Source organism: Lithobates pipiens, unplaced genomic scaffold (assembly GCF_037356315.1).
Source record: "Lithobates pipiens isolate NorthernLeopardFrog02 unplaced genomic scaffold, aLitPip1_a1.2 Scaffold_63, whole genome shotgun sequence".
Lineage (NCBI taxonomy): Eukaryota > Metazoa > Chordata > Amphibia > Anura > Ranidae > Lithobates > Lithobates pipiens.
The window spans coordinates 58,452-82,072 of record NW_027507885.1 but is presented as its reverse complement, the minus strand read 5'-3'; the positions used below and the strand labels follow the sequence as shown (position 1 = coordinate 82,072).

The 23,621-nt window shown below is 51.3% G+C and overlaps 1 protein-coding gene across 1 annotated transcript in view; it reads right to left on the bottom strand.

The window, feature by feature from the left end:
- Positions 1-309: 309 nt before the first annotated feature.
- The window catches only part of LOC143958878 (erythroblast NAD(P)(+)--arginine ADP-ribosyltransferase-like), a 37,895-nt gene continuing 14,583 nt past the window's right edge, over positions 310-23,621 (bottom strand). The window contains exons 2-4 of the mRNA XM_077467860.1: positions 8,924-9,668; positions 3,296-3,334; positions 310-1,099 (exon numbers count right to left, since the gene is read on the bottom strand). Coding sequence (XP_077323986.1) covers positions 1,014-1,099; positions 3,296-3,334; positions 8,924-9,668 — 870 coding nt within the window. The 3' untranslated portion in view covers positions 310-1,013. The remainder of the gene's footprint in view (positions 1,100-3,295; positions 3,335-8,923; positions 9,669-23,621) is intronic.

The following is a 23,621-nucleotide window of genomic DNA, read 5'->3' as shown; positions in this document are numbered from 1 at the left end:
TTTGCGACCCGATTTTGGGGCCACATATCTCGGGGTCACTTATAGCTAGAAACCCCAAATTTGGTATGCAAACACAATAGTACTAGCACTACAACATATCCAAATTTGGAGTTTCTAGCACCAAGTAACCCCGAGATACATGGCCCTAAAGTCGGGTCACAAAATATTTTCGAATGCGGTTGAAATAATGTCGAATCGTGTTGAAATCATTTCGTCTTTCATCCATGCTAAAATGGACGCTATAGATAAAAACCAGATGACAAAGTTTGATATCATATGGAAACCCTGGATTAAATATTAGACGTCAGATAATATTGACAACCGAGTTTTATTGTTATGGTGATTAAGATTTTTTATAGAATTACAACATTAGATGATATAGAAAACCTCCTCCGGAGGATTATTCCCTCCCCTTCCCCTCCTATATACCTTTTATGTTCTTCCCTTACTATATAATACTTACTATAAACATACTTTAGAAGTTATTGTCAAAACTTTAAAATCATATATTTTCTTTTAAACATATTTATATTTTCTTGGGATTAAAATGTTTAAAACTCAGCTATCAGAATGTTTTCAAATTCTAAAATATATAAGGCCATTTATTGTCATTCCCACGAGAATATCTTGAAATTCTTCTTTGCTTTGTATCATCCGAACTTCAATATGTCTATTTCTGGTATCACATAATTTGTCTTATATTCTGTACTTGTAATTTATTTTAACATAAAATAAAAAATTCTGAACGAGAAATCATTTCGAATCCGGTAGAAATATTTTCGAATTTGGTTGAAATATTTTCAAATGTGTCCGATTTTTCGAATTCGGTACAAAACTAAACGAAATCCGAAAACGAATTTAAGGAAGTTAACGAATATAACTAAACGAAATTAATGAATTAACAAATTAAAACGAAACTAAACAAATTTTTTCCTTTTGCACATGTCTAGTTCCTGTAATGACTCTTCTAAAGGACGAGGCTACTTCTCCACGGACCTTGTAGAGTCCTTGTATTATAGCAGTCCCGGTATGTGTGACAGGACAGCGAGCCCACTCATCAGAAGAATATGGCGGGTGTTCTTCATCCTGATATCTATGGCTGGTGGAATGAAACAGAAGTAAATCAGTTTGAATGAGAGACACCTCTGAGAAGACAAAGGACAGGCGTAGAAATAGTCCGAATGAGCTAAAGTTAGGAGTTGGGGACTGATGCCGGGTTCTGTTCTTTTCCATCTCTTTATTATTGGTCTCGTATGTTATATAGAAATGTTACTATTTCTGTAGAATTATTAAGAGATAAGAGAATATAACATAATAGAGAAGGGTCCTTAATTTAGCTGCATATTGTCTGGAGGAGATGCAGAGAGTGTTTAGGGTCAGGTAGAACATATATGCCCTATAGGAGCAGAAGCAACCTCACAACCCTCTTCCTATGCCCACTGCTCTTATCTCCTCCACTGATAACTCCAAGACTTCTCCAAGACTCTCCCGTCCTCTGGAACCTTCATCCCTGTCCCGTTTCTTCCAAAATTCACGATTTTATACAGTTATTCAATATGTCCTATCCTTCCCTCCGAATTGACTATTCCTTCCCCATTTGGCCACCTCCAGACCTCTCCCTTACCTTTCATTACAAATGTTTCCTTACATCTTAGATTGGAAGTCCTCCTCTCCACCTTGGTCCTATTTTGTGTCTTTTTGTTGGTAAATGTGTTAAAATAATGATAATATCAATAAGCAGGAAATGTGATAGGTGCCCATCCCTTCCCACTGGGTGTATGTTATCACATGGACAATTCTGGTCTGACCCCTTGTACACACGGTCAGAGATTCTGACGGAATGTGTCCTATTGGACCATGTTGTCGGATAATAATGTGTGGTCTCCATCGGACTGTTTCCATCGGACTATCCGACGGCCCAAGTTTTCCAACTTGCACGTAAAAAAATTTCCGACAAAATGCTCCGATCGGACATACTCCGATCATGTGTAGCCTACTCAGACGGAAAAAAGTGCCACGCATGCTCAGATCAAATTCCTAGACCAAAGCTATTGGCTACTAGCCTGAACGTAGTCCCGTCGTAACGAAATTACGTCATCACGTTCTGAACGATCGGATTTTCCGACAACTTCGTCCGACCGTGTGTATGCAACAGTTTCGGCAGGGGCGTAACTATAGGGGGTGCAGCAGTTGCGACCGCAACTGGGCCCTGTGATGCTGGGGGCCCATGCAGCCCCCTCTACATATGGCCGGCAGCAGCATAGGCATCTAGGGGTACCAGTGCACCATGCACATGGGTGGCTGGAGGTGGAGGGTGACTAGCAGAGCTCCATGCTCGACTATTGCACTGGCTGCTCTTTAGTTGTGCATTCCGCGCATGACCTGTGTCTTCGGCCGGCTCCTCAGAGTACCCCTCTCCTGCTCCATGCATTGCCGGCGCCTCTCAGTCCGATGTCTGTTCTCCCCAGCCAGAGTCCCGCCCCCCCCCCCCCCCCCCGAGTCAGGCCCACACTGCACTGCATACTTCTCCCGGGTAAACAAACTTTAAGCACACAGATGCAGTGCAGCCCTATGAGAGGCGGCTCACCGGAGGACACTGCAGGCTTGTCTGCCAGCCCCCCCCCCTCCCCCGTCATACACAGATGATGAAAGGCCTTTCTGGGAGATATGCTGATCGCCCGTCCAGCACACTGGATGGAGCCCAGGCCAACATGGATGAGTGCGCGGCCTACAGGTCATGGTGAGTGAGAGGACCCCATCCCCCACACACCATTACATACCCCCTCCATCTCCCCCTGGGGACGACAAGGACCCCCTCCTCCCCTGGGGACAGGGACCCCTTCTCACGTGGGGATAAGGACCCCCTCCTCCCCTGGGGACAGGGACCCCTTCTCACCTGGAGGCAGTAACTTCATCTGCCCTGGAGAAAAGCACCTCATTTCTTCTGGGGACGGGGACCCCATCCTGCCTAGGGACAGTCCCCCAATGGGGCACCTAAAAAAAACAAAAAACTACTGATACCAGTGGTGGAACTACAGGGCTCACAAAGGTCATACCTGTGACCACGCCCTGGAGATCCACCGCCAGACTCGGAGGGAAGGGCCCTGGCTGGGGTTCAGGGGGGGCCTTCATGGTTTCTTGCATCGGGGCCCTGAAGGTTCTAGTTACACCACTGAGTTTCGGACAAAATCCGTCGGATTTGGTTGTCAGAATGTCCGACCCGTGTGTACAAGGACTTAGAAGGGATGCATATCATGGTCAGCGGTATCGTCTGGTGATATCGTTTTTCTCTTACCTGAATTGAAAGTACATCGTCTTGATTTACACCGTTTCTCTGAAAAACACACAATGACACACTAGTACAATGTGGCCCAAAAATATCTGATAGTACAACAGATCTTCTTCCAAATAAGAACACGTATTTGATATAACAAAGGACTTTCTTATGGTTTACAAGTGAATATCTAAAGCCAACACCTTTTATAATGGAATGGGGAAGGGTTAAACTCACTGCGGGGTTTCTATTGCTGATTGTGACCCCACAGGACAGACTTACCCTCTCTATTTGTCTGGAGGACCATTGTCAAGTGATAGAAAGTGATGGGAAATCCAACATTTCTGTTATTATTGGAGCAAGAGATGGATGGAACTCTTCCAATGAGGACACCTGTTTTGGTAACAACTGTCTACACATTTTCCACCTCTAGAGAGATTTCCTCTCGTCATGATTTGTCTGGTAACGGAATAACTGACATACTTTAAACAAAGCTAAAAACTTTCTGGCTTTAGATATTCTGTGGTTGGAAGGACCGTAAGTTACCATCAAGGGCTATATGTCAGGTACATTTCAGGAATGAAATGCAAAATAAGTGCAGCGCTATATGAAGTTAGAATTACATGAGTTAAAAAAGGCTTAAAAGGAAAACTAATGAAGAGTCCCAAATGCACAGTCCATATGGACAGGAGAAACCAAAATCCATTCTCCGTATAGATGAAAAAGCTGTAGGTGAGGGGAAAGTCACGATCCTTCACATTAGATAGATCCTTCTCCACACCCAGGTGGGAGTAAGTAGTCCTTCTTACCAGCTTCCTGTGACCACTATGCAGGGGTCTCACCGGGCACATGGAAATAGGTCTCCCCAGGAACCCTAATACTGCCCGGGATCCCCGCTTTACAGATGGAGCTCAGAAATGTAAAAAACAAAAGAAAAGCTCCCATAGACCAGTACTTCAAAATTCCAAATGTAATGGTGTAAAAAGGCTGTTAGTGCAATCTTTTTACACCATTACATTTGGAATTTTGAAGTACTGGTCTATGGGAGATTTTCTTTTGTTTTACATTTCTGAGCTCCATCTGTAAAGCGGGGATCCCGGGCAGTATTAGCCCCTGTACACACGGTTGGAGATTTTGCCAACCAAATCTGTCGGATTTTGCCCGTCGGATTTAGTCCGACGGATCTTGTCCGAAACTGTTGCATACACACGGTTGGGCCAAGTTGTCGAAAAATCCGATCTTTCAGAACGTGATGACGTTATTTCGTTACGATGGGACTACATTCAGGCTAGTAGCCAATAGCTTTGATGTAGGAATTTGATCTGAGCATGCGTGGCACTTGGTCCGATGAAAATGCTCTACACATGATCGGATTAGGTCCGTCCGGCCCAGTTGGTTGGGAAATATTTCCAACATGTTGGAAAATTGGGTCCGACGGAGATTCGGACGGAATCAGTCCGATGCAGACCACACACAGTCGGATTATCCGACAACACGGTCCGATAGGACACATTCCGACGGATTCTCCGACCGTGTGTACAAGGGCTTAGGGTTCCTGGGGAGACCTATTTCCATGTGCCCGGTGAGACCCCTGCATAGTGGTCACAAGAAGCTGGTAAGAAGGACTACTTAAGCCCCGTACACACGAGAGGACTTATGTCCGACAGACTTCCGAAGGAGTTCTGCCGGAGTTCTGCCGGAGTTCCGACAGAGTTCTGACGGACTTTTCGACTGAGCGGACTTGGACACACACAATCACACCAAACTCGGACGGATTGGAACGTGATGACGTACGACTGGATTCGGATAAGGAAGTTCATAGCCAGTAGCCAATAGCTGCCCTAGCGTCGGTTTTAGTCCGTCGGAATAGCACACACACGAGCGAATTTTTCGAAGGGACCGGGTCCGGCGGAGTTCCGTCGGAAAAATTTGAAGCATGTTCCATATTCTAAAGTCCGTCAGACTTTGGCGAATCAAAAGTCCGTTGCAGCCCCACACACGATCGAATAGTCTGACGGAATCAGTCCGTCGGACTTTGGATGTTGAAAAGTCCGCTCGTGTGTACGCGGCATTACTCCCACCTGGGTGTGGAGAAGGATCTATCTAATGTGAAGGATCGGGACTTTCCCCTCACCTACAGCTTTTTCATCTATACGGAGAATGGATTTTGGTTTCTCCTGTCCATATGGACTGTGCATTTGGGACTCTTCATTCGTTTTCCTTTTAAGCCTTTTTTAACTCATGTAATTCTAACTTCATATAGCGCTGCACTTATTTTGCATTTCATTCCTGAAATGTACCTGACATATAGCCCTTGATGGTAACTTACGGTCCTTCCAACCACAGAATATCTAAAGCCAGAAAGTTTTTAGCTTTGTTTAAAGTATGTCAGTTATTCCGTTACCAGACAAATCATGACGAGAGAGGAAATCTCTCTAGAGGTGGAAAATGTGTAGACAGTTGTTACCAAAACAGGTGTCCTCATTGGAAGAGTTCCATCCATCTCCAATAATAACAGAAATGTTGGATTTCCCATCACTTTCTATCACTTGACAATGGTCCTCCAGACAAATAGAGAGGGTAATGCCCCGTACACACGAGCGGACTTTTCGACATCCAAACTCCGACGGACCGAGTCCGTCAGACTATCCGATCGTGTGTGGGGCTGCAACGGACTTTAGCTTCGCTAAAGTCTGACGGACTTTAGAAATGAAGCATGCTTCAAATTTTCCAGACGGAACTCCGCCGGACCCGGTCCCCTTCGAAAAATTCGCTCGTGTGTGTGCTACTCCAACGGACTAAAACCGACGCTAGGGCAGCTATTGGCTACTGGCTATGAACTTCCTTATTCGAGTCGGGTCGTACGTCATCACGTTCGAATCCGTCGGAGTTTAGTGTGATCGTGTGTGGCCAAGTCCGTTCGGCCGAAAAGTCTGTCAGAACTCCGTCGGAACTCCGGCAGAACTCCTTTGGAAGTCTGTCGGACATAAGTCCTCTCGTGTGTACGGGGCATAAGTCTGTCCTGTGGGGTCACAATCAGCAATAGAAACCCCGCAGTGAGTTTAACCCTTCCCCATTCCATTATAAAAGGTGTTGGCTTTAGATATTCACTTGTAAACCATAAGAAAGTCCTTTGTTATTGCTGCACTTATTTTGCATTTTATATCTATTTGAGTTTGTATTTGACTTGGGGGTGCTAGCAGCTGTATCTTATATCCTACATTTATATTTGTAGCGCAGCGTTAGCCCTTGGACTTTATTTTTTTGCAAATTTCAGGAATGACAGGTGAGTTGGTCACATCAATTTCACACTATAACCTACCACTGCTGGCGTGATACCAGACACAATGTATGGAGGTACACAGGACTATAATAGGCCTTGAACAAGCTACTTCCACAAAACATTAAAACCCCAAATGACTCAAGAACTCCCCTCTTTCTTTACAGATTTGGAAGTCACAGAAATACATCATTATTCACATACAGAAGTAAATACGGTGATAACCTCTATTCAGTCCTTCTTCCCATTTCCTATTGCAGCTGCTTTGCGGATTGGCGAAATATGATTGTGCAGTCCATAGGCTCCAGTCTTAGCCCTTGTACACACGGTGGGAGAATCCGTCGGAATGTGTCCTATCGGACCGTGTCGTCGGATAATCCGACTGTGTGTGGTCTGCATCGGACTGATTCCGTCCGAATCTCCGTCGGACCCAATTTTCCAACATGTTGGAAATATTTCCCGACCAACTGGGCCGGACGGACCTAATCCGATCATGTGTAGAGAATTTTGATCGGACAAAGTGCCACGCATGCTCAGATCAAATTCCTACATCAAAGCTATTGGCTACTAGCCTGAACGTAGTCCCATCGTAACGAAATTACATCATCACGTTCTGAAAGATCAGATTTTTCGCCAACTTGGCCCGACCGTGTGTATGCAACATTTTCGGACAAGATCCGACGGATTTGGTTGCCAAAATCTCCGACCCGTGTGTACAGGGGCTTAGACCAACTGCACTCTGTAATGTAACAGACAAGATCTCGTCTGTGAAAGAACATTTGTCCTGAGGGTGTGGCTGGTACTCAGTAGACATGGGCACCGTCAATAAATTTGTTTCATTCTGTTCCATTACGGTTCGTATTAAAATTAATTCGTACTTCGTATTTCGTGTCCGCGATTCAATGTCGATTCATACGAAATACAAATTGTCGTTAGGTTCGTTAAAGCGGGGTTCCACCCTAAAGTGGAACTTCCGCTGATCGGAACCCTCCCCCCCCTCCGGTGTCACAATTGGCACCTTTCAGGGGGGAGGGGGGTGGAGATACCTGTCAAAGACAGGTATTTACACCCACTTCCGGGCATAGACTCCCACGGGAGTCTACGCCTCTTCCTGTCCCTGCGCGCTGTCTGCTGGGACACACACGGGTCCCAGTGACAGCGCGGACAATTCCTATTGCGCTGCACGACTCGCACATGCACAGTAGGGAACCGGGAAGTGAAGCCGCAGCGCTTCACTTCCTGATTCCCTCACCTAGAATGGTGGCGGCAGCAGCCGAGAGCCGAGCGAGCGATCGATCGGCCTCGGCTGCCGGCATCGCTGGAACCCGGGACAGGTGAGTGTCCATTTATTAAAAGTCAGCAGCTGTAGTATTTGTAGCTGCTGGCTTTTAATATTTTTTTCCACAGTGCAATCCCTCTTTAACGTGTACGAACGTTCTTTACGATGAGTTTAAAGGCAAAAATATACTTAAATAATGACAGTCAATGCTGATGGAAGTTTGGTTTTTATCCGAAATACGAAATTACGTTGAAGAATTTCCTATCCGAAATACGAATTTTTCGTTAGATGAGGGGCTCCCGCCATCCCTGCGCTGTGCTGACTTCCTCCTGGGGGTTCGTAAACAAAAGTTCGTATTTCCTACAAAATTCAGACGCATGGCATTTCGTATTTAAGGCAGCACCGTGGTGTTGAAGGCAGCACCGTGGTGTAGTGGTTAGCACTCTCGCCTAGCAGTAAAAAGGGTCGCTGGTTCAAATCCCCACCACAACACCACCTGCCTGGAGTTTGCATGTTCTCCCTGTCTCTGTGTGGGTTTCCTCCAGGTACTCCGGTTTCCTCCCACACTCCAAAGACATGCAGGTAGGTTAATTGGCTTCTGTCCAAAATTGGCCCCAATATATGAATGGGGGCCTTGGATTGTGGGCTCCTTGAGGGTAGGGACCTATGTGAGTGTGCAATGTACAGGGATAGGGACAATTGTAGATACTCACTGAGGTTGAACTGGATGGACTGGTGTCTTTATTCAACCTTACTAACTATGTAACTATTTCGGATCCTCCCGAACGTATGAATTTAGGGAAATTCGTACGAATTTGAGATTCGTACGAAACGAATCGGGCATGTCTAGTACTCAGCTCTGCCAGCACACAGCACTGCAGCGTTAGATCAAGAAGTATTTTCCTTGTGGAAAAAAAAGATATCTTAAGGCATTTCCAAGCACAAATCATTACAACTCATGTAAAAGTAAAAGTAGAGGTCCATAAAGAGACAAAAAGACATAAAATATAGATATGATTTCATGTGGTGTAACAAACTACTATGCAAACCGACTACTTGACATTTTGAAGAATGGAAATATGGGGGTTACCTTTCGCCAGCTCGCAGTTGTAAACGCTTGACTTCTCCAGAGACTTCAAAGTGATAAAGTTCCTGTTTCCCTCCTTGGAGAAATTGGAGACTTGAAATTTCTCATAGGGCGGTATAAGTACTTCATCCTCACCCGGAAAGAAGGAGAAGTTCTTGATGCTGACTCCATAGCAGGTGTATATGCTAAAGAAGGTGTCCTCGCCAAACTGAAGAGCATTCTGGTCATTCATGGAGGACGAAGTGAACTGCCCCAAGCGGATGGGACTCTGGCTCTCCGCCTTAATTCGCAATCCTTTTATCCCTCTGAAGACCTTATGGCAAGCAGGAGTCTCCACCACATCCAACACTTGAAGAGCTTTGGTCAGGTAATAGTGGAGGACCTTAAAATTGAAGTTTCTCAAGTAATATTCCTTAGACCGTCCAGCCTCTCTCACAGCTTCATTGAAGATCTTGTGAAGAGGTCCGTTAATGGTGTATGCTAGCAAAGCAATGGCATATTCATCCTTAAATCCTTTGGGTAAAAATGTTTGTCTCTTCTTCTCCTTGTCCCATTTAAAGGTTGCAGTGTCCCAGGCATCAGCAAACTCCTTATTTGTGGAATACTCAGCCTGGAAGAGATGAGGAACTTCAGCCTCCATGATATCTCCACACCCTTTATACTGATCATCATATGAAGAACGTGCCATGTCAAGAGAAGATTCTTTCGTTGAAAAAACATCTCGTTTAGAGGTTCGTCTTCCATCCACCTGACCAAAATGTAGAAATATGTCCGATTAAGATAAGGTCCTTGCTACACAACATGTAATTGTCCTTTATTGTTAAAATATCTGACATTAGAAGTGACCTATCAGATTCCAGCTTTCAGTTTCCAGGTACATTCATAGAATTATTATACTGGGTAATGCAAGGAACAAAGATATTACCAAAAACAACACTAACAAATGCCTGGCCCTGGGCTAGCATGGGATGTACCGGCCTCACATTGGTACCAATACTGATCCCTTACAGTAAGTGAACGCATGAAAGCTTCGGAGTCTCCCTGAAATTTCAGCATCATTCAGACATTAGGAACTCGATTATATTCGCTCTAGCTGGAAGCTACACAGGGAACCTATAATCTGCAAAAGGCAACTCCAAAGGTCTTTTTATTTAGGAGGGACGGGACAAATGCCTGAAATGAGTCTCCAGACAACTGCATTCGTTTTGGATAAAATAGATTGCTACACAAAATGGTCTCCAGGCTGCAATCTAAACCCTTCCCTATTATATCCAAGAACACAACAATGGTATTGTATCCTTACAGGATGTCTCAAAAGCCAACCTCAATGCACTGTTGGGGTTCAATATTGATAAATGTAAAGTTCTGCACTTGCGGCTAAGAATATGCCTCATATATACTAGGGGGAGTACAACTGGGGGAGTCCATGGTGGAGAAGGATCTGGGGGAGACCATGGTGGAGAAGGATCTGGGGGAGACCATGGTGGAGAAGGATCTGGGGGAATCCATGGTGGAGAAGGATCTGGGGGAGACCATGGTGGAGAAGGATCTGGGGGAGTCCATGGTGGAGAAGGATCTGGGGGAGACCATGGTGGAGAAGGATCTGGGGGAGTCCATGGTGGAGAAGGATCTGGGGGAGTCCATGGTGGAGAAGGATCTGGGGGAGACCATGGTGGAGAAGGATCTGGGGGAGACCATGGTGGAGAAGGATCTGGGGGAGTCCATGGTGGAGAAGGATCTGGGGGAGTCCATGGTGGAGAAGGATCTGGGGGAGTCCATGGTGGAGAAGGATCTGGGGGAGACCATGGTGGAGAAGGATCTGGGGGAGTCCATGGTGGAGAAGGATCTGGGGGAGTCCATGGTGGAGAAGGATCTGGGGGAGACCATGGTGGAGAAGGATCTGGGGGAGACCATGATGGAGAAGGATCTGGGGGATCCATGGTGGAGAAGGATCTGGGGGAGACCATGGTGGAGAAGGATCTGGGGGAGACCATGGTGGAGAAGAACCTGGGGGAGTCCATGGTGGAGAAGGATCTGGGGGAGACCATAGTGGAGAAGCATCTGGGGGAGTCCATGGTGGAGAAGGATCTGGGGGAGTCCATGGTGAAGAAGGATCTGGGGGAGACCATGGTGGAGAAGGATCTGGGGGAGTCCATGGTGGAGAAGAACCTGGGGGAGTCCATGGTGGAGAAGGATCTGGGGGAGACCATGGTGGAGAAGAATCTGGGGGAGTCCATGGTGGAGAAGAATCTGGGGGAGTCCATGGTGGAGAAGGATCTGGGGGTTCTGGTAGACCATAAGTGTAGCGGTACCCCCGTAGGGGCTGCTGAGTGTTGTGGTCCATCTGTCACCCTTCCCAGCCAGGCATACAGTTCTCATTCACCCTCAGCCAGAAAAACAGTCCTTGAACTTTGTTTTGTATTTTTATTGAGAGGAATAAACTTGGATGGGGATGGGAGATTAATGAGATTCCCAACTGATTGCAGAAAAATACATGGGGCAACTATATACACCTCTGGTATATCCAACTCCAGCATTTCACTTGCTTGCAGACTATCTCTCCTCAACACCTCCAGCACATCACTTGCTTGCACTTTCCGGACCAGGTAATAACCTTTTGTAGGCCTGACACTGGCTCAGAAAGGCCTAAAGCAGATGCCCTTTGCAGGCAGGGACCGCTGGCCCCTTTAGTGTAGCAAAATGTAGAAAGTCCTGGTGCTAGCTGTCCATGTGCTTTCTGCTCCCAGTACCACCTCTTCAGGCCCTGCCAGCTCTCCTGGCTGCAACTGCCTTTCTCTACTGCCCATGCCACCACAGTCCACTTCACTGGCTCTGCCCCCATCCCAGACCGCAATCTCCCAGTCTTCTCAGGCGTGCCTCCCCAGTCATCTCCTGAATGTGTTTCACTCACCAGCCCATTCAGCTGTGACCTGTTGTTCCTCTCTTGGGGACTTTGCCTGGCAGTGCTCTCCTGCTGTCCTCTCTTGTTCCCATGTCCCAGGAAAGCCGTTTATCGGCACTTCCTGGTTCTGTTTATCGGCACTTCCTGGTTCTGTTTATCGGCACTTCCTGGTTCTGTTTATCGGCACTTCCTGGTTCACGCTGTTAGAGGCTTCATTCCACGATCGGAGTTGCGGCGTGTCAGACTGACACACAGCACCAGCGATCGCCGCGCTGCGCACCTCCGCTGTGTTATCCTGGTCACATCATATGATGTCCGGTCAGGATATCACAACCACTTTGCCGCCATCATTCTGCTATATGGTGGGTTATTAGGCCTCAAGCCGACAGGCTGACTCAGTGCCCCCATAACCAATTACCAGATAACCTCCGTTAACTGGGGTACCACCCTCAGGACCCGTCCCACCGACAGATCCTGACTCTTCATTCCGAACTCTCTTCCTCCACTCGCAAAGACCAAACACCACCCACAGCTAACAAGGGTAACCCCTTACCCTTGGGAGCCCCTCCACACTCACAATGCTCGCTGCGCTCCATCCTGGATCCCCAGGGCCCACAGATCGTTCCCCACATCATTGAGGTGCACTCCATCCTTCTTCCAGTAACGCAGCGTCTCCACTTCCAACTCCAGGTGTCTTATCCCCAAACCACCGTTCTGTACCACAAATCTGCTGATGTCCCTGTTTATTTTTCGCCTGGCCCTGTTCACGCCCTCCACTGATCTGGCCATCCTCCAAGAATGACGAGCCACCATGTCGGACCACACGATGATAGTGTATGGATAAGACCTACGCAGCCGCAGTATGTCGAACTTCATATCCCGTGTGATATCCAACATGGACCTGGCTCCCAAGTCATTTCCCCCCACATGTAGAATCAAAACATCAGGAGGCCTGTCCCGCCGTGCAAAATGGTGAACCTCGGATACCATTCTGCTCCACAACATACCCAGAAACCCCAACCAACGGACACAGGCTTCTTGCTTGGAAAACCCCAGCTGCCGCCCGTTAGGCCGGACAGCCGCCCTTCTGGCCCCCCAGCAAACATATGAGTGGCCCAAAATCCAGATCAGGCACTGCACCGCATCTGGAATAAAAGAAAGACAAACATGCCTCCATGACCTTCCAACCAACATAACACCCAACTCAACAGATCCTGAGCCCCCCCCCCCCCCCAAAACCAACTGTCATCACAACAAGTGAGGGCGGACATATAGTCTAAACCTCCTGGATTCCCACCGCCCAATGCGTTTTACTGCGTCCTCGTCCAGACCCGACCTAGCCGCTTCGGTCGCCGCCCCTATCCTGAACGAATGGGAAGAGAAACTTTTGTCCTCCAAACCCATACCCCGTAAACACTTCCGAAAAACAGAGACAAATTGAAATTTCGAAAGAGGGGACCAGTCCCCATGCATTAATAAAGAACCTGCAAACCCCGGTCTGCGTTCCAAAAATCCCCTTACCACCTCCACCGGACATAAAGCCAAACCTGGCTAGGGGTAAACGCATACCAACTTACCCCTTCCAGCCTGATCCGTTTTAGATCTCCGCAGCCTAAGCCCTTGTACACACGGGTCGGACATTCTGACAACCAAATCCGTTGGATTTTGTCCGACGGATTTTGTCCGAAACTGTTGTATACACACAGTCGGACAAAGTTGTTGGACAATCTGATCGTACAGAACGTGATGACGTTATTTCGTTACGATGGGACTACGTTGAGGCTAGTAGCCAATAGCTTTGGTGTAGGAATTTGATCTGAGCATGCGTGGCACTTTGTCCGATCGGAATTCTCTACACATGATCGGACAAGGTCCGATCGGATCATGATGTTGTCGGAAAGTTTTATAGCCAAGCTCTAAAACTTTGTTGGTCGGATATTCCGACGGAAACAGTCCGATGGAGCCCACACACAGTCGGATTACCCGACAACACGGTCCGATCGGACATTTTCCGTCAGAATGTCCGACCGTGTGTACGAAGGCTAATGGAAACCCCATCCACTGTCCACTGGACGTCCTGGAACCCAATGCCCCCTGCACTTTCTTACAGGGGCTAACCAATTCCCCAATCCAGAACGCCCCAAAAAAAGCCAACAAAAAAGCCACCCTGAATAACCCCAACTCTAGAATGCCCCTCAGAATCTCAAAAGACACAGGTCGCCTAGCGTCTTTCTGCCCTACCGTCTTCTTGTAGCCTTCTATTGCCTGGCGCACCCAGAAATCCTTCGTAAAGTCAGGAAGCCCCTGCCATTTGAACAGAAATGCCAAACCCGCCATCTTCCTGCTTACTGCAGCCCCAGAGGCTCCCTCTTCCATCCGTCTAGAAAGGTAATACAGCACCATCCACCGCACTACCGGGCCCATGGGATCCTCACCCAAACCCTGAACGAAAGCCCACCATTCCTCCCATACCTTACCATATGCTCTCCATGTGGGCTCGCTCACCGACCTCCGGATCCATCCTGCGATTCGCCCAATGCAATCGTCTACAACCAGTTGGGACAGGGCACTCCGTGTCGCTCCGCAGCCGGCACCAACTCCAAGAACCTGTCCCACTGAAAGCGAGACAACGCATCAGCAATCACGTTCTCGACCCCCAGCAAGTGCACCGCATAAACGAAGATATTCAGCTGCAAACACCGTAAAACCAGGTGTTGCAGTAGCCTTATAACCGGAGGGGACGATGCAGATGCTCTGTTAATCACCTGCACCACCCCCAGGTTATCACCATGGAACCGCACCTTCCTGTCTCGGAACGATGCACCCCACAGCTCCACCGCCAGCACCACCGGAAACAATCCCAATAGCACCAGATTTTTGGTGAACTCTGCCTCCACCCACGCTCCAGCGGCCCTGGAAAAGGCTCGATGCTCCAGCCGTGTCGGTGAACAATTCCAGATTGAAATTACTCACCGGGCCAGTCATCCACAAAGCCCTTCCATTGAAGGCCTCCAAGAAATGGTGCCAAATCCGTAGATCATCCCTATGCACTTTTTGCAGCTGCACATAGTGCACGGGCGACCTCACCCCAGCCGTGCTCGCCGACAGCCGTCGACAAAACACTCTACCCATCGGAAGAATTCTACGAGCAAAATTGAGTTTGCCCAACAGTGATTGTAGAACTTTAAGCTGCACCTTGCGCTTGTCCAGTAGTCCCTGAATCCCGGTCTTAAGGTCCACGAGCTTGTCCTCTGGCAGCCGGCATTCCATCGCTTCAGAATCCAACACAATATCCAGAAAGGTGATGACCTTCCTGGGCCCCTCCGTCTTGTCTGGTGCCAACGGGATGCCGAACCAATCCGCTATGTGCTCCAGCGTCGCCAGCAACACCCCGCACACTCTGGAATCCGACGGACCCACGCAAAAGGAATCATCCAAATAATGGATAATAGAGTTCAGCATCACCCATTCCACAAATGAGCTAAATGTTTCAAACACCGGGCACGAAATGGAGCACCCCATCGGGAGACAACGGTCAACATAAAACATGTTGTCCCAATGACACCCCAACAACCGAAAGCTCTCGGGATGCACGGGTAGCAACCGAAAAGCCGACTCAATGTCGGGCTTCACCATCAGCGCACCCCGCCCTTATTGGCGGACCCAACCCACCACCGCATCAAAGGATGTGTAGCTAACCATACACTCCCCCGGATCGATGGAATCATTGACCGAACCCCCTTTCGGAAAAGACAGGTGGGGAATAAGCCTACATTTCTGCGGTTCCTTCTTTGGGACCACTCCCAAAGGAGAAACCACAAGATCAGGGAAAGGTGCCACCGGAAAAGGGCCTCCCAATCCGCCCCAATTCTACCTCCTTACGCAGTTTCAGAGAAACCACGTCCGAATGCAGCAGGGCCGACTTCAGGTTCCGTGGCACCGGCGGGACCACCTCCAACCTACCCGGTATCCGAAACCCCTCTGTGAAACCCTCCTCCAATAGGCATGCTGCCTCTCTATCCGGATACCTACAGAGAAGCTGTCGCATCCTTTCCACCATCACTGGCGTCCTCCCTCTTTTGCGCAGCATCTCCAGACCTACCTCTACCCTGTTTGAAACAGTGTGACAAAGGGTGCGTTCCCCCGCAGCCGGAACACTCGTGCTTGTACCGACAGGATCCGCCGAACTTACAGGATCCCTCGTTGTACTGCCAACACGTTCCCTTCTTTCTACTGGCCGATTGTCCCGAAAAAACTGGCCCGGTGCCCACGCCGACATCATCAGGCGCATCCACAGACTAATGTCCTTGTGGTCCCATCTCAGCGACGGCCGCACCGCTCTCCGCTGGTGAAACTGTTCATCGTACCTCAGCCACGCGGTTCCCCCGTACACTCGGTAAGCTTCCCCAACCAAATCCATGTAAAAGAAAAGAGCCGAGCAATGCTCAGCGTTCTTTTCACCAATCGCACTCGCCATGATGGCGAATGCCTGCAGCCAATTTGCAAAGGTCCTTGGTATCAGTCTGTACCTTCGCTTCTCCTCATCGTATTTTTTAGTATCGTCCGGCTTGACCCTGTCTGAGTTGAACTTCTCTTGCGGTAGTAGGGAAAATATCTCCACATACTCACCTTTCCATATTTTCTCCCGTACCTCCGGCTTTAAATGAGCCCCCAACGGCCCCTCAAAGCAGACATACACTTCGCATTTCGAAGAGTCCGCCAAATGTACAATGTCCTGCCTATTTGAGGACTCACTCCCGCTTGAGGCCTTAGAGGGCACTGGTGTTTCCTGCCCTGCGGGCCCAGCCACCGCAGTGACAACCACCCCCTGGGAGCCGACCGACTCTCCCACGCCTTTTGCGCCTCTCCCGGCCACCCTGCCGGAGGGGACCCAAGCAGCCGTCGGGCCGGCGGCAGCCCTCTCCTGGTTCTCAAACCTGCCTACTAGCTCCTTAATCCCAGCCAAAAAACCTAGTAACCTGCTCTCGGCCCTGACAGCCCCCGCCTATCCCCAAGCCCACTTGTTCCACCACCACCGGAGTACCCACTCCCTCAGCACCGCCCGCAGCACCCGATACAACCCCCCCACCAACAGGTAAACTTAAAGGGTACTCACCGGGCTGCACAGGAGCGATCCCACCAGCCGATCTCACGGACTCCCTTACAGGGGTTAGCCTCCTCGGAACCTCACCCTCCGACCTGTGACCGGATATCTGTGCGTCTTCTCCGGACAGCCCACCAGGGGACACGGCCCTGGCTGCCGAGGGTAAAATAGCCGACCTGGCCTGCCGCCGTGCTGAGTACCTGCTTGCGGATTTCCTGGTCGCTTTCGCAGGGCCGGTGCAGCCCCGTCTGACCGATCCCCATTCCTTGACACAAGCCTCCGTCCCTCCTCCGACGACCTGGTGACGCTAGCACTGGGAGGGGGAACCCACCCCCGCGGCTCGGGATCTCCCCCGCTGAGGCCCTAACCCCACGTGTTCCACACCAGGTGGGGGGCCCGCATCAGCTCCTACAGTGCTCCTCAGCGGCCTTGCAGCCCCTGCTGACCCACCCTCCGGCCTGCTCCTCTGACCTAGCCTCCGTGGGGATGGGCTCCGCAGTCTCCCCACTCCAGTCCTGATCACCTTCGATGGAGCCCTCCCCGGACTGCTGGCCCCTGTCCTCCCTCTCCCAGGGGGGTCAGGGGAAAACTGAGATGGCAGCCAGGACCTCCGTGCACGCCCCCCCCCATTAATGCATTCTGCACCCAGTTCTCCCCCCGGGCAGCTGCCTCCTCCCTGAGCCTGGCTATGAGCTCCTCCACGGCCACCATGCTACCACTCACCAGAAATGTTCTTCCGGAATGATGCCTCATGGAGGGGGCGGGATCACCCCCCCTACACTCCCAGCCAATCCCGAGCCCCCCTATCATGCAGGGCTAACATGCACTGTTCACACAGTCATGCCAGCCCGCTGCCTACGGGGTTTTGTTAACCCCTGCGTCGCCGGGCTTTCCTTTTCATTTACTTTGAGCAGGCAGTTGATTCAGTTAGCTAGATCTCACTGCAGACCGTTCCTGCTGTACTGTTTCTAATCTACTTCAGACAGGCAGTTGATTCAGTTAGCTGCAGAGTATTTAGTATATATATATATATATATATATATATATATATATATATATATATATTAGGGCTGGGAAATGTAAAGATTAATTACTCGATTAATCGTTCATTTTTTTGATCGATCAATTTTTTTTTTGATCGAGCAAAATTCTTTTAATCGGTACTCACCTCTCCACCGGCTTCCGGGCCTCCAGGGAGTTCTGACAGAGATCCAGTGACGTCATGGACATCGACGTCACCGGCCTCCTCCCCCCCTTCCTCAAGTGCCTCTGTAACGACATATTCGGCGACCCATCGCAGTTTGCTACGGAAGTGACGTTCCGTTGCCGCCATCTTGCTACACCCCACACTCGTCCACAGTAAGGATACACAAAGAAGGGGGAAAGTGGACATGTTGTTACACCCACCGGAGTTTTGCATTATAGACGTATTTATAACAGTAAAGTCCGTTTATATAGTGAAGTACAGGACTTAGAAGTGTGACTGCTTAGATGCTGAAATTTAAAAGCAGCGAACTTGTAGATGTAGATGTAGATGTAGTGCCGGCTCCTGAAGAGCATGCGCTATATGTTTTGAAATTTAAGTTACACCTGAACTGCAGTTTGGTTTGGGTATATCTGTTCCAAATTTTGACCTCAGCATCAGTCTGACTGGACTATAGGGTGTTCAGCCTGGCCATAGGGGGCGCTGTCTCTTCTGGCAGGCATGGAACCACAGTCTGGTTGGGTACTTTAGGGTTACTATCTCTCGGAGCCCGCCCAGTGGGAGTGTCACTCTTGCTGTGCTTTCTGGGAGAGGGTACTTAAGATGTGGATGTCACGTGGTTCGGGGTTCCGGTCCAGAAGTATGTTCTGACTCCATGGTCCTGGTCCTCCTGACCAGCCCCCGGGAAGGCTATGGCTTGGGGTGCGGATCTACCTGGCTTTGTGTCTCGGGGCTGGCTAGCCAGAGGCAAGGAAACAAAAGAAAGGATTCAGAGGTGGTCCGGTGCCATCTCCGGTCATGGAGAGGCCCAGCAACTTCGTAGCCTGAGTGAAGCTGAAGTACCTGAGTGAATCCAATTGCGTGGGTATCGCTGAACTGGCTGAAAGATTCTGGTACCACAGGAATGTTCTACAAGTTCTAGTTTCCTACGTGTTCTACAGCAACGTCTGTGCCAGAGACTTTTTTTTTAAGCACCTTGTTGGCTGCTAGACCTTGTGAGAGACGGACTGTCCAACCTGAGTGACCATCCAGCTGTGATTGGCTGTTCTCTGGATTTATTCAAAGTAAGCAAGTCCTTTATTATTGACTTTGACACTTATGCCGCGTACACACGATCAGACAATCCGCCCGTGTGTGGGCTCCGGCGGACTAGAAAGAAGTTTTGACTCAAAATTGTCCGCCATACCCTTCCTCCGTCCATACCCTCCCTCCGTCCATACTCTCCCTCCGCCCATACTCTTCCTCCGTCCATACCCTTCCTCCGTCCATACTCTTCCTCCGTCCATACCCTCCCTTCGTCCATACCCTTCCTCCGCCCATACACTCCCTCCGTCCATACACTCCCTCCGCCCATACACTCCCTCCGCCCATACACTCCCTCCGTCCATACCCTCCCTCCGCCCATACACTCCCTCCGTCCATACCCTCCCTCCGTCCATACACTCCCTCCGTCCATACACTCCCTCCGCCCATACACTCCCTCCGTCCATACCCTCCCTCCGTCCATACTCTCCCTCCGCCCATACTCTTCCTCCGTCCATACCCTCCCTCCGTCCATACTCTTCCTCCGTCCATACCCTCCCTCCGTCCATACCCTTCCTCCGCCCATACACTCCCTCCGTCCATACACTCCCTCCGCCCATACACTCCCTCCGTCCATACACTCCCTCCGCCCATACACTCCCTCCGTCCATACACTCCCTCCGTCCATACCCTCCCTCCGTCCATACCCTTCCTCCGCCCATACACTCCCTCCGTCCATACACTCCCTCCGTCCATACACTCCCTCCGTCCATACACTCCCTCCGTCCATACCCTTCCTCCGCCCATACCCTTCCTCCGTCCATACCCTCCCTCCGTCCATACCCTTCCTCCGTCCATACCCTTCCTCCGCCCATACACTCCCTCCGTCCATACCCTTCCTCCGCCCATACACTCCCTCCGCCCATACACTCCCTCCGTCCATACCCTCCCTCCGCCCATACACTCCCTCCGCCCATAGACTCCCTCCGTCCATACCCTCCCTCCGCCCATACCCTTCCTCCGCCCATACCCTTCCTCCGCCCATACACTCCCTCCGTCCATACACTCCTTCCGTCCATACCCTCCCTCCGCCCATACACTCCCTCCGTCCATACCCTTCCTCCGCCCATACACTCCCTCCGTCCATACACTCCCTCCGTCCATACCCTCCCTCCGTCCATACACTCCCTCCGTCCATACACTCCCTCCGTCCATACCCTTCCTCCGCCCATACACTCCCTCCGCCCATACACTCCCTCCGTCCATACCCTCCCTCCGCCCATACACTCCCTCCGCCCATAGACTCCCTCCGTCCATACCCTCCCTCCGCCCATACCCTTCCTCCGCCCATACCCTTCCTCCGCCCATACACTCCCTCCGTCCATACACTACTTCCGTCCATACCCTCCCTCCGCCCATACACTCCCTCCGTCCATACCCTTCCTCCGCCCATACACTCCCTCCGTCCATACACTCCTTCCGTCCATACACTCCCTCCGTCCATACACTCCCTCCGCCCATACACTCCCTCCGTCCATACACTCCTTCCGTCCATACACTCTCTCCGTCCATACCCTTCCTCCGCCCATACACTCCCTCCGTCCATACACTCCCTCCGCCCATACACTCCCTCCGTCCATACACTCCTTCCGTCCATACACTCCCTCCGTCCATACCCTCCCTCCGCCCATACACTCCCTCCGTCCATACCCTTCCTCCGTCCATACACTCCCTTCGCCCATACACTCCCTCCGTCCATACACTCCTTCCGTCCATACACTCCCTCCGTCCATACACTCCCTCCGCCCATACACTCCCTCCGTCCATACACTCCTTCCGTCCATACCCTCCCTCCGCCCATACACTCCCTCCGTCCATACCCTTCCTCCGCCCATACACTCCCTCCGTCCATACACTCCCTCCGCCCATACACTCCTCCGTCCATACACTCCTTCCGTCCATACCCTCCCTCCGTCCATACCCTCCCTCCGCCCATACACTCCCTCCGCCCATACACTCCCTCCGTCCATACCCTCCCTCCGCCCATACCCTTCCTCCGCCCATACCCTTCCTCCGCCCATACACTCCCTCCGTCCATACACTCCTTCCGTCCATACCCTCCCTCCGCCCATACACTCCCTCCGTCCATACACTCCTTCTGTCCATACCCTTCCTCCGCCCATACACTCCCTCCGTCCATACACTCCTTCCGTCCATACACTCCCTCCGTCCATACACTCCCTCCGCCCATACACTCCCTCCGTCCATACACTCCTTCCGTCCATACACTCCCTCCGTCCATACCCTTCCTCCGCCCATACACTCCCTCCGTCCATACACTCCCTCCGCCCATACACTCCCTCCGTCCATACACTCCCTCCGTCCTTACACTCCCTCCGTCCATACCCTCCCTCCGTCCATACCCTGCCTCCGTCCATACACTCCCTCCGCCCATACACTCCCTCCGCCCATACACTCCCTCCGTCCATACACTCCTTCCGTCCATACACTCCCTCCGTCCATACTCTCCCTCCGCCCATACACTCCCTCCGTCCATACCCTTCCTCCGCCCATACACTCCCTCCGTCCATACACTCCCTCCGCCCATACACTCCTCCGTCCATACACTCCTTCCGTCCATACCCTCCCTCCGTCCATACACTCCCTCCGCCCATACACTCCTCCGTCCATACACTCCTTCCGTCCATACCCTCCCTCCGTCCATACCCTCCCTCCGCCCATACACTCCCTCCGTCCATACACTCCTTCCGTCCATACACTCCCTCCGTCCATACACTCCCTCCGCCCATACACTCCCTCCGTCCATACACTCCCTCCGTCCATACACTCTCTCCGTCCATACCCTTCCTCCGCCCATACACTCCCTCCGTCCATACCCTTCCTCCGTCCATACACTCCTTCCGTCCATACCCTCCCTCCGTCCATACCCTCCCTCCGCCCATACACTCCCTCCGTCCATACCCTTCCTCCGCCCATACACTCCCTCCGTCCATACTCTTCCTCCGCCCATACCCTCCCTCCCTCCGTCCATACCCTTCCTCCGCCCATACACTCCCTCCGTCCATACCCTTCCTCCGCCCATACACTCCCTCCGTCCATACACTCCCTCCGTCCATACCCTTCCTCCGTCCATACACTCCCTCCGCCCATACCCTCCCTCCATCCATACCCTTCCTCCGCCCATACACTCCCTCCGTCCATACCCTTCCTCCGCCCATACACTCCATCCGTCCATACACTCCCTCCGTCCATACCCTTCCTCCGTCCATACCCTCCCTCCGTCCATACCCTCCCTCCGCCCATACACTCCCTCCGTCCATACCCTCCCTCCGCCCATACACTCCCTCCGTCCATACCCTTCCTTCGCCCATACACTCCCTCCTTCCATACCCTCCCTCCGTCCATACACTCCCTCCGTCCATACACTCCCTCCGTCCATACCCTCCCTCCACCCATACACTCCCTCCGTCCACACCCTTCCTCCGCCCATACACTCCCTCCGTCCATACCCTTCCTCTGTCCATACCCTTCCTCCGCCCATACCCTCCCTCCGTCCATACCCTTCCTCCGTCCATACACTCCCTCCGTCCATACCCTTCCTCCGCCCATACCCTCCCCCCGTCCATACCCTCCCTCCGTCCATACCCTTCCTCCGCCCATACACTCCCTCCGTCCATACCCTTCCTCCGTCCATACCCTTCCTCCGCCCATACACTCCCTCCTTCCATACACTCCCTCCGCCCATACCCTTCCTCGGTCCATACACTCCCTCCGCCCATACACTCCCTCCGTCCATACACTCCCTCCGCCCATACCCTTCCTCCGCCCATACACTCCCTCCGTCCATACACTCCCTCCGCCCATACACTCCCTCCGTCCATACCCTACCTCCGTCCATACACTCCCTCCGTCCATACACTCCTTCCGTCCATACACTCCCTCCATCCATACCCTTCCTCCGCCCATACCCTTCCTCCGCCAATACACTCCCTCCATCCATACCCTTCCTCCGCCCATACACTCCCTCCGCCCATACACTCCCTCCGCCCATACACTCCCTCCGTCCATACCCTTCCTCCGTCCATACCCTCCCTCCGTCCATACACTCCCTCCGTCCATACCCTTCCTCCGCCAATACACTCCCTCCGTCCATACCCTTCCTCCGCCCATACAATCCCTCCGCCCATACACTCCCTCCGCCCATACACTCTCTCCGTCCATACCCTTCCTCCGTCCAAACCCTTTCTCCATCCATACCCTTCCTCCGCCCATACACTCCCTCCATCCATACCCTTCCTCCGCCCATACCCTTTCTCCATCCATACCCTTCCTCCGCCCATACACTACCTCCGTCCATACCCTTCCTCTGCCCATACATTTCCTCCACCCATACACTCCCTCCGTCCATACACTCCCTCCGTCCATACCCTTCCTCTGTCCATACACT